Raw genomic sequence first — 18558 nt, forward strand, 5'->3', positions numbered from 1 at the left:
CACAGACGCCGATTTGTTGTTGAAAATCCTGTTATTATGCTCTTTCCGTAAAGAACACAATGACGCTTGTATCATTAAACACCACCCCACAGCTTTCTTTTTTGTCGAACATGACCCATGTCTCGGTCTGAAAGAGCTCCATTATCAATGACAACATCACCCACTGAATCCCATAGAGACCAAGGATCCTCCACCAAACACCAGAGGAGAATTGGCAATGTATGAGCAAGTGATTGGCTGTTTCTTCAGCTTTAATGCATAATATGCAACAACTTATGACCGACATCTTCCTTTTCCTAAGTTGATTGACTCTGAGAATTTTCCTTTTGCTGCCAGACACCCAAAAGCCACTACTTTCGAGGGGGGCATTTGAGCATCACACATGATATTCCTTGAGCTTCCTTCCCTTTTCCTAACCATGTAGTACTCTTTCACTGTGAAGGCCCTTTTTAAAGTTAGGTCCCATTTCTATACATTCCTCTATACCAACATTGGAGTTACACTGTGTATTTGTTGTTATACCTAGCAAATTCCTCCCCTTTCGAGCCCGAAAAATTCCTGCCAGAATGTAGGCATCAAACGAGGTTGTCCCTAAACAGGGTGAAACAATTGGCTATCCTTAATCCCCTATCCATTGGTACCCCATAAAGACAACTGACTAGTGACGTAAATGGGGTATCACCACACCATCTGTCATCTCAAAATCCTGCAGACTCCTTCGTCAACCATCCTGCCTCTTCCAACCCATACATCACAACAAACAGATAGGAATAGGATCTTCCTTGTTCCCGAACCTCCACAGCCATTTTCCAAGGAGACCCTCATTCATACATGCAATATCTTCCCAGCTTACCTCCTCCCATTTTATCAAATGGTATCGGTATCTCTTCATGTCATTGGACCCATTCCAAAGGAAATATCTTTGCAATTGCTTAATGGGTCATCACACTTCTAGGACATTTGAATAAAGACAAAGTACGCCAGCATATTCTCAAAGGACAGTATTATGAGAGTGATTATATCCCCCAATGATAGATATCTGCTCTTTCATGCGGACAGTTTCCTCTCCATTCTTCCAATTATAGATCACTTGTTGCAACAGGTAGAGGCACTGGGTGGGGTGGTTGTGGGAAAGCCAGATTAGGATGTGTTGTAGCAGGATCTGTGAAACTAAGGTGGTTGTATGGTTCCACCTTTAATAACTAGATTTTTATCCATGTATATGGATTTGAGGGAAATCCTATTGATTGTTGCTTTGTCCAAACATCTGAAAAAAGCATGAAAAGAAAAGGCAACATCCCTTGCCCCTCCTATGTGGCGGCATGGAGGCAGAAAAAGGAAAGAAAGGGATGGGCTTTCTCTCACTTTTGGCACCACATCCCATAGCTTCATAGTCAGCCTACCTACGCACAAAGGTAATCCAAGATATATCGATCGTAGCCCTCTACCTTGCAGCCAAAAGTACCTGCTATCCTCAGGTGAATGCCCAGCATCTAGGGCTGTCAACTAGCCGAGCTTGGGAGGGGCCAAGGTCTGTCTAAGCCCGGCCCGCAAAACAGAACCTTGGCATGAATCCAGCCCAGGCCCATGAGGGCAGAAATCAATAAGCCTGGCCCAACCCAATAAGTTTATGCCAGGCCCAAGCTAAGTGCACGATCCAAGATGTTCATTAGGTGTGTCCCACTAAACATGTACAAGGCCCAAAGAACTAGGTCATTAATGCATATCTTAGTTATCATTTTCTAAAAGTAAGGCCCATGGATCGGTGCTCTGAAACTTCCATACGGTGGGCTACAATTGCCTCCCAGAGGAAATAGATGGTTGAATGGTCAGGATCATGTGTGACCCATGCCCACTTGGTACATATATTAGATTTTAGAAGTATTCCATGGGCGTCATGATTCACTGAGCTGGATGAAAAATGATAGGCCCCACTTGTATAGTCAGTGGACTCATAAGGTAGGATCATGTGTGGCTCATGCCCACCTGGTACATATATTAGATTTTAGAAGTATTCCACATGTGTCGTGATTCACCAAGCTGGATGAAAAAATGATAGGCCCCACTTGTATAGTCGGTGGACTCATAAGGTAGGATCTCATGTGATGGCACAATAAGACACAAGCCATTGGCCTAACGAGAAACCCAACATCAATCATTTGGATCACCCAAGGCACATGTCCATCCAAGGTGGGACACACAAGATCAACAGTGTGTATCACAAATTTGGTGTCCCATCGACAATAAGAAACAACTGTGGCAACGTGGAGGTATTAACATATTTGGGTCATCTTCTTCATTCTTATGTACTAGATAGAGGCGCTATTCTTGTGCACTAGAGAGGCATTCTTCTTATGCAATGGAAAGAGGTAGGAAAGCTCCTCCTTTGCTTTTTTAGAGAAGTAGGGAGAGAGTCGTCGGAAGAGGGAATGGATGAGGTAGTGATCCTACGCCCGGGATTTTGAATTTTCTATTAGATGGACATTGGCGGGTTCCCTTATTCTTTTCTTTTTTTGGGCTTTCCCTAGGCATTAGGAGAGTCATAATCCAATGGTTTGAATGAGTTCAATCACTTACTAGAAATTGTATGCCTCTTTTTTTAAAAAGAAAATGATATTATTAAAGAACGTGCAACAATGGAAGCAACAAAAAACAAAAAAAGAAAAAAGACCCACAAAAGGCCCCCACAAAAAAAAAAACCCCCACAAAAAAAACAAAAAGAAGGATCCCGGTCCTCAATAAGAGCAGATACTTTCCTTGCAGTTGTTTGAAAAGAAGCCCTGCTATTCTTGAAGCATCTATTGTTTCTCTCCCACCAGATTGACCATAGAACCACGAGCATAGCAAGCCTCCGTTTGGCCCTATCTTTGGCGCTTGAAACACCTTTCATGCTAGGAGTGAAATAACTCGACCACAGACTTACCTAGGCATGACCCAAGAGATGTTGAAAGCAAAGAGAACTCAATCCCAGACTCCTTTCGCAAACTAGTAGTGAATGAAAAGATGGTTCACAGATTCCTCATCCTTCAAGCAAAGACTACAAGCATTTGGAACCACCACTGCCCTTTCCTATAAGTTGTTAAAAATGAGAATCTTGTTGCTCTTGAGAAGCCACGCGGATGCAACAATCGTCAACGAAGCTCCATATCTCCACACGTAACCCGTATCGCTAGAAATGGGAACTGTTGGAGGGGAAGACACCACCTCTAGAAGAGACCAAACAAAGAAACCCCCTGACCAGTCGATTAGCCAAATCAATGGACCTTCTTGTGAATTCGAAGGGATTTTGAAGGCCATCTAGGGCACTTGGAATTTCAAGATACGTGATGTTGGTAAATTAAGACACTTGGATTCAGTATCTGTTGGATTTCATAGTTAAGTTTGAATTGTTAATCCAAAATTAGAAGTTGTAAACATTGATTGAGTTATGATCTCACATGTCACATCTCGCTTTCACATTAAGGTTTCAGTTTGATATTGAAGGATTTACTTGGTACTCACTAAGCTTGAAAGGAACCAACCTGAGAAATTGAAAGGATTGGGCGAATGGTCTACACCATAGGTTTGCTCCCTATAGGTGTAGATTTAATTCCCTATGAATGATATGTGAAAAATTTGGGTGTACAGTCTTCATCATAGGTTTGCTCCCTGTAGGTGAGGATTTGATTCCCCTTCTTGGCGTCACTTTTAATAGAAAAATCAAAAGTTGAAGGAATAAAAAGATGATCTGTGAGGCAAGTTTTGGTTATCATGAATCTTCTTATTGATTACCAATGATATCCTGAAATAGAGAAGTGAATTTTAATGATGATAAGCTGAGATTACACTGTACGCTCATAGATCTCAATGATTAGAATTTTTCTAATTAATGGAATAATACTTTGAACTTGATTATGAAGTTTACCATGCGCTTGAGTCTAGGAGAAAGTAATATCCAACATTCATGAATCTGGGAATTCTCATATCTGGATTATTCTACAAAAATCACTCGAGTTTATAGAAATTGTTCTGTAATTCTCAACTTACTTTTCGCATATTTTGCTCGGGACTAGCAAAATGCTGGTTGGGGGTTGTGTTGAGAGTCAAATATTGCATATCAGACCCCAGTTATTGCCTGATTTTACGTACATGATAATGCTTAATGTCATATTTTAATTGTGTTTTTATTGCAGGATGCAATCAGGAGCGTGGACTGAAAAATAGCACTAAAAGCATGGATTTGACACTCCGAAGTTACCAGAGCAAGGGACGCACTCCAGAGAACCAAGACTGAAGAATTTACATGCCAGGGATCCAAGGAAATCAAGCCATTCACGTTAAAGAGGCCCGAAATTGATGAAGAATGCAAGATCACATAGTTCCCGCCATCTGATTGGCCCAAGCCTACATAGATGGCCTGAGGGCCATAAATTAACCGTACATATCAAATTTCAGCCCTCGGATCACTATAGAAGTGCCCCAACCAAGGTGTCCCGTATCGGTATCGATTCTGGGCCCACCTGATATCTGAAGCTGCCTCAAATCTGGTCTCAACGCCTTAAATAGGGAGATTAATTGAATGAATGGTTTGGATTTTGTAGGAACATCACAATGGGCCCCGTTTATACAGCGTGTGTACATAAGGTACACACGTGCCGCTGCGCACCGAACCACGTAAGGCGGGTCAGCAGCGCTGACCCGCGTTCTCTTCTCAATACGGCAACTGCCGTTTGACGCTGTTGTAACGAACGGACGGCGTCCGTTTTTGCGGATGCTAGTGGACCCCATAGAATGACCGTACGGATGATCCAAGCCGTCCATCTTGTAGAGGGCCATGAATTCTTCAAACCTATGCTGAACTTTTGGACCCATACAAGCACACGTGCGCGATACAAAGGCCATAAGTGGACTGCCCTGCAACGTTCAAATTGATGTTTTAATGATTTCTTCTCTGATTCTGAGTCAATGGACATGAAAAACCATCCGTTTCTTACCGAAATTTCGAGGGCAATCTAATGGACGGGGTGGATTTCCTCGAAAACACCTCTGTGGAGCTCACCGATCACGTCAGCGCCGGACATGCGAAAGGCTACGCACGTCCGCGAAATCTGATTTTCCAGGCAGTTGTGGCCCACCATCTTTGATCATATGGTAGATCTGAACCGTCCATCATGTAGGCCAGCCAAAATACTTCCAAGAGACGTTGATTTTATAGGAATAACGCAAGGAACGCGAGAGTTATGAAGCCCCAAACTTGGCTGTGAAAAGGCTTTCGCTGCGCGTGCGATAGCTTCCCAAATCCAATTTCCACCACTCCAAAAGCTATAAAAAGAGTTCCAAACGTGGAGAAGAGGGTGTGCTTGAATAGGGGACGTCAGATAGAGAAAGAGAGGCGGAGAGAGAAGTGTTTGGAAGTTTTATAGATTTTTTCTTTATTTTTCTTCTTTTTCCTATGAATTATGTTGAGACTTAGTCTAATTATGTTAGGCTAAACCTCTTAGCTAGGGCTAAGAGGTGAAGCTTGTGGCGTGATGGGAGCTTCTACAGGTTTGATTTGAACTGAACTGATTGACTCTGTTTTGATTTAAGAAATTCTTTTAGTCATTAATGGTTTGTTGTGATTTAAATTACAGTAGATTTGTGATGGCTTGAATAATTCCTTTCCTTTTATTTTGATGTTCGGAAACCCTGTTGTTCGCCGTCGTCTCATAGACATGGTTGGATGATGGAATCCTTCCTCACACTCATACATCTTTTAGTTGGTTATGGATTGGTCTAAGTTCTGTTGTTTACCTTGTCTCTTAGGCATGGATTTGTGATGGAATCATACCTAATTCTTATACCTTTCATCTCTTGAAAACTATATCGAGTAAGTTCAGTATAATATCCATGAAGCAGGCATAAGATCTCCCTGATCTCTACAAGTGGATCCTCTAAATCCCTAGTTCCCTTTCTCTGAATTCTTTAAGTTTAGATTAATATTTCACCATTATTCCTCAAATCACAATTGGTTTAGATTTCATCTTAGCCTAGTTCTAGATCTGGTTATTTTCAAATAACGTACAGGTTTCAGTCCCTGTGGATTCGACCTCGGGCTTACCGAGTTTATTACTACATCACAACCCTGCACTTGGGGTGTGAACACGAGACTTTTCGGATTGGGTGACTAGGAACGAAATAGTAGGTATCCCAATGGATGATGAGACCTTCACTTAGTCGAACAATTACGAGAGGGTCGTGATGCCTAAGTTAGATAGGTTTTTTGTTTTGGCTTCTTGTGTCAAGAAACAACCCCTAGTGTTGCAAGGGGGCCTCCCAAGACCGGTCTACAATCACTGTCGGATTCTTTTAGAGGTGGATGATGGCAAATGGAGGCCACGCCCATTTCATTTTGAGCTTATGTAGCTAGAGGCGGAGGGCTTCCTCGGTTTAGTGGAGTGGTGGGAATCCTTTAAAGTAGCAAATTTTGTCAGGTTCAACCATTTCCAAAAGTCGAAATTACATTTTTTTTAAAAAAACACAAGCACGCACACACCCACACACTCACGCTAGTGGAATTTCACCACATATGGGTACTCGAACCCTTGACCAGGGGTTGAAACTCTTTAGAGTCTACCACCGGAGCAAGGGTAAGGACCCAAAAAAAAAAAAAAAGTCGAAATTACATAAAGGGAGGATCAATGACTGAAAAAGAGGAGTTAAGCAGGAGGCATAGGTGGACTCTATTTTGTGGGATATTCAAACGCTTGATATAAAGGAAGGAGAGAAGTTGTTGGCGGAAGAAAGAGTGGCAAGGGAGAATTTAATTTTATAATATAAGAACAAGTTGAAGGAGGAAGAAATCAAGTGGAAACAACATTCTAAGTTCTTCAACGACATTGTTGGTGCCCAAGAGAGATCTAACATGATTCGTAGCGTAAAGATGAAAGAAGACAAGGTGGAAGACAGAGCAAGAGTGAAGTTATAGTCTTTTTTTTTTTAAAAAAGATTTAATAACTGGCGAAGGGTGGATGCAGCCACATCTAGACAACTTGCCATTTAACCGCTTGTCTGAAGTAAAAGAAAAATCCTTAAAAAGTTTGATTTCAAAGGAAAAAGCTAAGAGTTGGGGTTAAAGCGTTGGAAAGGGATAAAGACTCCAAGCCCAAATGGCTTCTGTTAGGTCGTGTTTGGCCGCGTGAAATACGGCGGATTACATGGGATGGAATTACGACCATCCCATGCATTTATGAGGCGCAGGGTAATGTCAGCAGATTATGGTGTAAATCGATATCCCATGCGCCGCCGGGCCCTATTTGGGTTTTGTGGGATTGCAACCATCGAATGAGATTTCGAAAGAGATTTTGTTTGGATACCCCATGGGATTTCCTCTCTCTCTCAATGCCTCTGCATCTCCGGGAGAATCTCATCTCATTCACCGTCAAAACCCCTTCAAATCGATTCAAAACCTATCTCTACTGCTCCATCCCAATACCCTTGTCCCAGTTTTGCATGACATCTCCATCCCAAAACTCCATCTCCGTTGTTGATTATCTAATCAACCAACATGGATTCTCATCCGAAATTGCTTCCAAGGCCTCTACTGCCCTCACCCGCATCAAGACTCCTGAAAAATCCGATTTTGTCCTTGCCTTTTTCGTCCATTGCAGTTTCTCCAGGACCCACATTGAGAAAATGATCCAGCACGCCCACAAGCTCCTCTCCACCGATGTCGACAAGACCCTCAAACCCAAAATCAAGATTTTCGAAGAATTGAGTTTTCTCCAAAATGACATTGCTGATATAGTTTCTACAGACCCTTTGGATTCTTACTCGCGATGCCGAGAAATAGCTCCTCCCTTCGCTCCTCCTTCTGAGGAGAGTCACCCAATCGCATAGGGTCCAGATAGTGTTCTGGGGAAGACAACGGGTGTCGCTACGAGGGATAGGAAATGAGAGAGGCATATGCAGGGATTTCGAAATCCCACCAACTCCATCAGGCGCATTCAATCCGTCTTAAAACGTGGAGAGACGATGGCCATCCAAACACGAGTCCGTCCGTCACATCATGGATTGACGAATCCCATCCACCGTAATACGTTTTAAGCCAGTTACCCAAACTGGCCCTTAGCATTTTTCTAGGAGTTTTGGGGAGTTATTAACGAGTGATGTGATCAACTTTATTATTGAGCTTTTTAAAGGCGGTCGGCTAGCATCGGTGTTGGGCAACTGCTTCATTACTATTATCCCAAAGAATGGAGCAGAGTGCCTAAAGGATTTTAGGCTAATCAGTCTAATTGGAAGCTCATACAAAATCCTAGCCAAAATCTTGGTCCAAGTTCCGTGCAATTCTCTAGAGAGTCATCTCTATTGTTCAAAGTTCTTTTGTTGCTAGGAGATGGACTTTGGATTGTGTGCTTGTGGTGCACGAATGAATCGACTCACGTCACAAGGCCAATGAAAAAGATATCATCTGCAAGCAATGTTGTCATAATCGTTATCATATCATAAATCCTGAAAGGGTCTGAATTGTATCATATCGTGAATCATATTGTAAATAGTTAGATTTTTTTTCGGATTTTCATTAAAAAATGTCATTAAAAAAAAAACAATTTAATATAAAATTGTGATAAACTGTATACTAAATGTATCATTGATTCATTATGAATGTATGGTATCTTCATGTCATAATCAAGTTCAAAAAATAACCCTTTTTTCTTTATATGATTCAAAAAATAACATTTTCCCCATCCCCATTTACATGTATAATGTATTATCTATTCACTTGTTTCTATAAGTTAAAAAGGAAATAAAAAGTCCAAACGAATCTATTCTTAATCGGTTGCGGCGGCGCTATCATCATCAATGAGATCAACATTATCAACATCATCTTCAACCTTCAGAATTTGATGTTGAAATAAACTTTTCTTCCTCTTCTTCTACCACTTTCGCTTTTCCCTTCGCTTTACTGATAACAAGTTTTATAAGACCTATAAAATAGTTTTTGAATAATGCATTATAATATAAGACTATTATAATTAATAATTATAAGACTACAAGACTAAACAATAAGAATACAAATCATACGATATGACATGCAATCATACCACGTCACCCATCCAGTCTTGATGTGGATCCACCTACACCTTGTACATCCTCCAATCCTTCAGCAAAGCATTCACCTATGTCCATCCGGTTGTTATCTACAAGAAGTGCAAGATCATCTTTCTCTATGATCCATTCATCATCAGATTCCATATTTGATAAGCATATAGGATTAAGCCCTTGGTCCTCTCTCTTTGCATGACGGACTTCGAGCTAGAGATTAAATTTTATGAAGACAAGCGCATTCAATCTTTGTTGCTCGAGTTTATTCCTCTTCTTTGGATGTATCTACAATTAATGTAATATTACATAACATAAGGCTATTGGTCACTACATAGTGAATTCCTAAGTTGAGTAATGAATTCAATAATGACTCACCTGCTCAAAAATGGTCTAGTTGCACTCACAACCAGTAGCACTATATGTCAAACTAAAAATACAAATAGTTAGTTTTTGCAATTCTGGACACTCGTCTCCTTAACTCTCCCACCATAAACCTAAAAAACACTCATATAATTATATAAATAAACTAATTCAAAAACCATAGGCACCATGGTGTGCCGTAAAGGCCGTTACGTAAAGGTCACAGTACCAACCATTACACGTTACCGGGTCATAAACATTGAAACAATCGTTACAGGAAAAAAAAAACATAAAGGTCATTATAGCCCCCGTTACACCCTCCCGTAAAGGCCGTAACGGCCCATTACGAGGCCGATACAAGTTCTTGGGTTTTTTTCCAACACATACACACAACAAAAAAAAAAAAAGAAGACGAAGAAGAAGAAGAGAGATCGTAATGACCGTTATATCGTAAAGGTAACAGTGGTGGCCATTATGGCCACCGTTACCGTTATGAAATACCTTGATAGGCACATCATCAAACTTAAACTTACTTGGTCGCTTTGTCGTTTTAGTTAATTTTGTTGTCTCTCTTTCAAATAAACCATAGGCCCTTTTGAACTTATCCATCTGCTCATCAGTGATGACCATTTTCCTTGAATCTGGAACCATTCTTTCAATACAGTCATACAAGCCAGTTTTAATCTCTAAATCCGAATGAAAATTTTCATCATATTGAAATCTAGAATTTAATAAATAAGTCGCCGCATGTAAGGGTCTATGCAACTGAAGATTCCACCGCTGGTCTATGATTTCTCATATGGTAAAATATCACTTCTTCACCTCTCCCAAGTTTTTTGATATAACCTCTTTCGCCCGATCCATCACTTCATAAATATATCCCATGGTCGGCCTCTCATCCGAATCAACTAGCCATAGCACCTTCACCAATGGGAGAGTGGTCTTCAAGCAAAACTTGATAAATGGCAAAAAATCTACAGCCGCCAGAACTATCTTGAAAATGCTTCCCCTTTGCGGTCTTAGAGAAGCTGCTACCTTTCCATTCTTTTGAGGTAAACATCAACCTCAAGCCAATACTATTTTCATGGATGCTTGTCAAACTCAATTAATACGTAGCAAACCATGTTACAGCCAGTCAAATCAACTCCCCATTTATGTGCTTCCTTATTAAATTCAAGACCCAACAGTGTTTGTAAATATAGACCGTTATAGCCCTTGCTTTCACCATGGTCTCCGAATGAAAATTGTCATCATATTGAAATCTAGAATTTAAGAAATAAGTCGCCGCATGTAAAGGCCTATGCAACTGAATATTCCACTGTTGGTCTATGATTTCTCATATGGTTGAATATCGCTTCTTCACCTCTCCTAAGGTTTTTTATATAGCCACTTTCACCCGATCCATCACTTCATAAATATTCCATGGTCGGCCTCTCATTTGAATCAACTAGCCGTAGTACTTTGACCAATGGGAGAGTGGTCTTCAAGGAAAACTTAATAAATGGCCAAAAACCTACATCGGCCAAAACTATCTTGAAAATGCTTCCCCTTTACGGTCTTGGAGAAGTTGTTACCTTCCCATTCTTTTAAGGTAAACATCGACCTCAAGCCAATTCTATTTTCATGGATGCTTTTCAAACTCAAGTAACATGTAGCAAACCGTGTTATGGTTGATCGAGTTATCTCCCCATTTGTGTGCTTCCTTATTAAATTCAAAACCCAACCATGTTTGTAAATATAGACTGCTATATCCCTTGCTTTCACCATAGTCTCCGAATGAACTTGCAACTTTCCAATGTTTGCAAGCATTAAATCTATACAATGAGCTACACATGGAGACCAAAACAATGTCTTCATCTCCATAACTATATGTACTACATTCTCTTTGCCCACTTCATTAATAACTGACTCGAGTAAGCCCAACAAATTGTCCGTATTTTTTTTTTGAAATATCAAACGTATCAACATATTTCAAAAATACAATACCACTTAAACTATCAACCAAAAAAATTGTAATCAACCAATTCACTCCATTAGTCCACCCATCTGACATAATTGTACATCCGGTCTTCCCTGTTCCTTCTTATAAATATCAATAGATTTCTCTATCAACTCAACCTCCATATTCAAAAATTTATTCGTTACTTCGTGATACGACGAAAGCTTCAATCCCGGCCCAAATGCAACAACTGTTTCCATCATGGGTGCAAAGAATGGGTTCCTTATAAGGTTAGATGGTAGGGCATTCACATATAGGAAATGAGAAATAGATAAGCACACACTCTTTATCTCATTTATTCCATATTTTGTTTATAGTGGCTTGTTGTTCTTCTTTTGTATCATCACAAACTCGTGAACATGCCGCTACATTTTTCTTCGTTCAGGCTAAGTGATGTTTCATTCAAAAGACACCTCCCCAATATGCCTTTCCCCAAAAATTACATCTTAAGTGGAGATTATTGTTCCCATCCATCTTTGAACAACATTCCCACATAATATCATTGTCATTGGTCTTCGATTTCTTTCCAATTTCCAATGCTCAATAAGAATTAACACACAAATGAAAAGCCTACATATTAAGGGGGGAAAAAAAAACTATTCAGGCCCCACACAAACATAGAAGCTTGTAAATAATTAAAAAGACGAGAAATAAATGAGAAAATTCTTGAAAAAAATATTTATTTAGGCCCACATAAACTCCAAATCGCACCACTCTCTATCAAAAGAAAGAAAATAAGTGATATTATAATGTGTATGGGGCCTAAATAGCATTTAAAAACAAAAGCTCTAAAAATTGCAAAAAACTAAAAAAAAATCAAAATATATTATTTCGTCTGCAGATCGCGTATTTTCACCTAAATATGAATGAAATGAAATAGAAAATAATAAATTAATATTTTATATGTATTCTTACCTATTTTAATGTAGAACTCAAATGCAACAAGCGGCATTCGATTCCGTTGAGCGACAAAAAGACATGTCGATTTCTTTCTCTAGGTTTCCTATAACCCACATCCTCCAAAATCTGTCAAAAGTTGCAAAAGAAGTGATATTCTATTGTATGTAGGGCCCAGTGTTCAAATTGTCGACGAAATGTCGATATTATCGGCGATAATATCGGTGTCGCTAGTCTAGCGATACCGAAACCCCAATTTTTCGTTTCTCTCCCTATTATCGGCGAAAAATCGGAGATATTGTTGATAATTTTGGATTATTGCCGAGAATATCAACCGTAGCCACCAACCACGCAGCCAACAACCCATTTTTTCGATAAATAGGTATTATAAGGGGAAAAAAATAAAAAAATCACTTTGATTTCGCTGTTTTTGTAAATACGTGAGAGTGATAGCGTACCTGGTTAATCGAAACTCACAGCTCCGAAGAATGCCTCCTGTCGATCTTCGAACATTGCAAAGAGGTAAGAAAAACAGCAAAATCCCCTTTCCCTTTTCCATTTGAAGCTTGAAATTTCAGCGAAAAATGAGCGATTTTAGGAATTTCCTCGCGATTTGGGAATAATATAGGGTTTCGAAACCCTCCCTCAAAAACCCCCTTTCTTCGGCAAGAATCCCTCGCGAACGACATTTCAGGGTTTTTCTTCCTCTTTTTTTCTTTTTTCTTCTTTTAGTTTCTTTATTTCGGGCTTGATATGAGGACGCGGATTGGCTGGTGTACCTTACACCAGTTGTATACCTGCTGTATTGACGTCAGCAAGTTAAGTGGGTCTGATGATGAGGTATGTGTTATATCCAGACCATTAATCCATTTGGCTAGCTCGTCGTAAGGAGTTAGAAGAAAAATAAGACAGATCTAAATATCAAGTGGACCACACTGCAAAAAGCAGTGGGAAATTGAACGTCTCCCATTAAAACACGTTTTTGGGTCACAGAAGTTTTGGATCAATATGAAATTTGTTTTTCCTCTTCATTCATGTCTTTGTGACATTATGAACAGATTGGATGGAAAATAAACGTTACGGTGGTCCCTAGGAAGGTTTCAACGGTGTACATCAATCTTCCCGCAATTTTGTGTGGTGGGGTCCACTAAAGCTTTGGATCTGCCTCATTCTCTAGGTAATGACTTAAAATAATATCTCCAAATGAATGGACGTTGTGGATACAACATGTACATCCTAGTAGGGTCCACGGAACTTGATGATGTGTAGCGAGTGTCCCTACGGCAGTATCTAATCCGCGTCCGGTTTTTACGCGGAAAGCACATTGCGTACTGAGTTATACGCTCTAATCGTATAGAGTAAACTCTAGTAGGCCCACCGTGAATGCATCTAGTCCATACACGCCGTCCATCCGTTTTTTCATATTATTTTAGGGGTTGAGACCAAAATTTAAGCATACCCAAAGATCAAGTGGACCATACCATTGGAAATAGTTGGAATAATAACTTCCACCATTGAAACATTTCTTGGGCCCACAGTGATGTTTATTTGTCATCCAACCTATTCATGAGATCACACAGACATGGATGAAGGGAAAACACAAATACAAGCTTGATCCAAAACTTCCGTGGCCCCCAAGAAATTTTCAACAGTAGATGTTCAATTCACACTATTTCCCATTATGTGTTCCACTTGAGGTTTGGATATAGTTCATTTCTACGCTCAAGCCCAAAATTTATCTATTAAAATGGTTGGACGGAGTGGATAAAATACATAAATTATGGTGGACCCACAAAGTTTACACAGCACGCTTAACCTATTGAGTTACTCGGTACGCAATCCGCTCTTCCTTTTAACATAAGTGGTGTGTGGACGTCACCAAGTTCTGTGGACCCCACCATGATGTATGTGTTATATCCACATGGTCCATCCAATTAGCGAGACCATTTTAGGTAGTGAACCCAAAAATGAGGTAGATCCAAAGCTAGGGTGGACCACACTGCCAAGGCAATGGGGACAATGATTCCTACTGTTGAAACCTTCCTAGGTGCCATGGCCCACAGTGGTGTTTATTTGTCATCCAAGTTGTTCATAAGATCACACGGGGATGGATGAAGGTAAGATACAAAAATGACATGGATCCAAAACTTTTGTGGCCCCTAATAATTTTTCAATGGTAGGCATGTTCAATTCACATTGTTTCCTGTGGTGTGGTCCATTTGAGCATTGGATATGCTTCATCTTTGGGATCAAGCCTTAAAATTATCTTGTAAAATGGATGGATGGGGTGGATAAAATACATAAATCACAATGGGCCCCACACAGTGATAAGCGTACTGATTTATAGGGTGCGCACGTGTCACTTGTTTGTATCCGTGGATTGATGGGTCAATGTTATGTGGGGCCATCATAATGGTAAATATTTTATCAATGTTGTCCATTTATTTTGATAGATAATTTTAAGGCATGAGTCTAAAATGAGACAGATCTGCATGACTGTATCTCAGGTGGACCACACTAAAGGAAACAGTAGCGATTAAATGCTCACCATTAAAAACTTCATAGGGCCATTGTAATGGTTTTTTTTTTTTTCTTGCCATCCAACCTCTTGATTAGGTTACACAGATCTTGATGAAGCGAAAACACGGTTTAGATTATGTTAAAATTTGCCACATGTACCATTTTCAAATGTTAGGTGTCAAGCGTCATACACAGCCAAAGTATCAAATACCACACTGATTGGATAATCTAATCCATCCTTGATTTGGCATCTTTGAGTTGATTTACTTTTAGATGTCTTAATTACTATATACCAGCTGCATTTGTATTATATAAACTAATTTTGGTTACTATTTAAGTGATTTCTTACGACAACACATACTTTTTGGCCCCCATTAAATGAAAATTTCTAATTTAATGCATTCTTTTTGCAAAATTTTCATTCTTGAATATGTAAATATGTGTATTTAGGCATGTCCTGAAGTTTCACTGAAAAATTCCATCATTTTCCCCATATTTCCCGCTTTTTCCCTGCATTTCCGGTTATCGGCGATAACGATATAATATCTTTATCTCCGGCCAGCGAAACTTGTAGCGATACCGACAACTCGAACACTGGTAGGGCCTAAATAACCTTTAAAGGCAAAACCCTAAAAAATTGAAGAAGAAAAAAAAGCAAAAAAACAAGAGTCAAAAAATCCACCGGAAACTGCCGGTTTTTTGTCGAAATTATTGAATCATACCATTTGATCTAAATCGTACGATTCACGATTAATCATACAATTCATAATCGAATCGTATGATTTTTCTCAAATTGCGATTCGTATGTACGATTCATATCGTACGGACATATGATACAATTCAAATTGTCAGATTTGAATCGTAAATCATATGATAATGACAACATTGTCTACAAGTTAGATATTGAAAAAGCTTATGACCATACTGACTGGGAGGTTTTTTTATTATATGCTGGGTTGGTTGGGGTGTGGGGAAAAGTGGAGGTGGATCCAAGCTTGCACTCAGTCGACCAACCTTCCATCATAATAAATGGATCCCGTAAATGTTTCTTCAAGGCTTCAAGGGGTTAAGGGATTTGAGGTGGGGAATGGGGTGCCTCGAATCTCCCACCTTCAGTTTGCTAATGATACAAATATTTTTTGTCATGAGGAGGTGGGCATGGTGGATAATTTGAGAAAGCTTGTGAGATGCTTTGAAGTAGTTTTGGGCTTGAAAACTAACATCCTTAAGAGTGAAATGTTGGGGATTCGCACGTCTAATAAGAAGGTGGAGTTGGCTAGGATGTCCAGATGTATCTTCTGTCTATGTGCCTTAACCTCCCTCTCTGCGTGGGCAAACCTAAAAAGCACCTATGGGACAAGATCATTGAAAAGGTCGAAAGAAATTGTCTAGATGGAAGAGCAGGAACTCATCTATGAGGGGTAAGCTTACTCCCATTAAAGAAGCAATGTCTAACATGCCCCTCTATTTCATGTCTTTGTTTCATTGCCCAAAGTCAGTGTTGGCCCGGCGGGCACTTATCTATGGGAGCTTGTGGAGGAATGTGGTAGCTTCCAAGTACAAGGTTAAGGAGGGGGGTGGTGGACTGGTGGGTTAGGAATTCATCTTTGTATTGGGCTTTTAGAATTTGGAAGGTGATTGAGAGTGTAGCAAGTTTAAGCCAGGAAATAGTTTCTCGGTTAGGGATGTATCCAGTGTCAAGAATGAGAAATCAGACAACATATCAGCCATTATGGATGTAACATTACTACTAAATGGAATTATCATTTTAATTAAGCTTAACCAATTAAACAATTTCATAGCTTAATTACAATTGGCTGGATGCCAGTCACTATAACACAATCTATTGGCCATTTATCGGCCATAATAGGTGTTATTACCACCCCATAATGTAAAGGGTGCCCCAAATCCATGATAACGCCAATATATTGAACGTTTGATTGGCGTTAGAAAAACAATGATCAACAGAGCACATCTCAAACAAGAACATGGATGCTGTCCCTAGACGGTAAACGCAAATTACATATCATTTCTGAGCAATTACTAACATTCACCAAACACCAATTCATACAGAAATCACACGCAACAGTAGGTGGCATCAGCAGCAAGATTTCATAAACTGATCGAGCAAGTATAAAAGTAAATATGTAAGTGCCAACATAGAGAGAGAGAGTACATTTGACTTTGTTGCAGAAGGGGCATGCTTCATACTGATAGAGGACGACTTCGCGGGGTAGGAGATCAGGCGATAGGGGCTCTTTGGCTATTGCGGCCGTTGAAATGGATGATGCGGCGAAGGAGAAGGATAAGGCACCTGCAAGGGCGAGAGAGAGGGGCTTGGAGGAGCGAGGGGAGAGGTCGGAGGAGGTCGTGGGAGAAGAGAAGAAGCGAGAAGAAAAGGAAGAAGAAGATGAAGAGCTGCTGTGGAAGGACGCGTGGAGGAGCTTGCTGCGATCGACGGCAGGTATTGAGGATGGAAGGAGAGATCGACGAAGGAGGTGAGAGGCGAGACCACGAGGCACTCCTGCCATCCTTGTTCCGTTCGTAGAAATGCCAAGAGAGATACAGGTAGCCTCGACAAAATGAACGGGGTTTTATATTGGTTTGAAAGAGGGTTTTGATTCTGACACGTGAGGGTAATATGATCGTGAGGCAGCGTACGGCGCTTAATGCACCAGCACTCGGAAATTATTGTCGCATGCGTTTGACTTAAAATGAGGTAAAATGATACGGTCAATCACCATCGTTTCCTATGATATGGTCCACTTAATAATTGGATTTGCTTAATTTTTTGAACCATGCCCTAAAATGAGCTTTCAATACAGATGGACGGTATGGATGTTATCACATAGATCACAGTGGTCTCACCCCCCCTCTATGCAGAGAGGGTCTCACCTAATCTGCTCCCCTAAATCGGAGAGAGGGAATTGTTGTCGTGCAACCCCCGCCAACTGGAAGCATTGTCCCACTGCTATCTCGTGTGGTCCACTTAAGATTTGGATATGAATAATTTTCGTTATCACACTCTACAATGATCAAACAAAATAGATGAACGGCGTGGATATAATAAGTACATCATTTTGGAGCCCATGTAACTTTGACATCCTTTGAACTGTTTTTACCGCTCGGAGCGGCAGCCCACGCCTTCGCACGATACGTACTCCAGCCAATCCGCTTTGTAGGGCTATCCCAAAGTATATATTTTATCCACTGCATCTATCCATTTTTTCGTATCATTTTAGAAAACAAAACAAAAAACAAGTCAAATCTAGGCTCAAGTGGGCCACGCTACAAGAAACGGTGGGAATTGGGTGCCTACTATTGAAAACTTTTTTTTTTTTAAAGACACAGGGTGTCCCCACCTCCTTTTTGAAGTGAGACTAATCCCTGCAAATACACGCAATCACCCATAACTACGTGTATCGGGTAAAGCTAAGGAGGGGGATCGAACCCTCACCTGTAGGGAGCAAACCTACGGTGAAGACCATTCGCCCAAACCTCGTTAGGTACCATTGAAAACTTCTTGTGGCCACAGAAGGCTCTGATGGAGCTGATTTTTGTATTTTCCATTCATCCAGGTCTATGTAACCTTATGAAGAGGTTAGATGGCAAATAAGCTTCACGGTGGAACGTAGGAAGGTTTTAACGGTGGTCGTTCCATTTCCACTACATTCATGAGTGTGGTTAACCTAAGCTTTGGATGTGACTATTTTTTT

General features: G+C 40.3%; 1 protein-coding gene and 1 long non-coding RNA gene across 4 annotated transcripts in view; both read right to left on the minus strand.

Moving 5' to 3' along the window:
- LOC131222838 (uncharacterized) overlaps positions 1-17450 on the minus strand; it is a 34905-nt gene extending 17455 nt beyond the window's left edge. The window contains exon 1 of one of the 2 annotated variants that reach the window (XM_058218048.1): positions 17019-17450. In XM_058218048.1, coding sequence (XP_058074031.1) covers positions 17019-17373 — 355 coding nt within the window. In that variant the 5' untranslated portion in view covers positions 17374-17450. The remainder of the gene's footprint in view (positions 1-17018) is intronic. The other variant, XM_058218049.1, reaches the window with a different exon arrangement.
- Positions 8643-9618, minus strand: LOC131222839 (uncharacterized). Of its 2 annotated transcripts, none has more exons than XR_009160201.1 (3): positions 9442-9618; positions 9066-9351; positions 8643-8926 (listed from the first exon to the last, which is right to left on the minus strand). It is a non-coding gene; the product is annotated as an uncharacterized LOC131222839 (long non-coding RNA). The 2 variants fall into 2 exon arrangements; XR_009160200.1 differs by having other exon boundaries at positions 8643-8948.
- Positions 17451-18558: the final 1108 nt, after the last annotated feature.

Source organism: Magnolia sinica, chromosome 13, assembly GCF_029962835.1.
Source record: "Magnolia sinica isolate HGM2019 chromosome 13, MsV1, whole genome shotgun sequence".
NCBI lineage: Eukaryota > Viridiplantae > Streptophyta > Magnoliopsida > Magnoliales > Magnoliaceae > Magnolia > Magnolia sinica.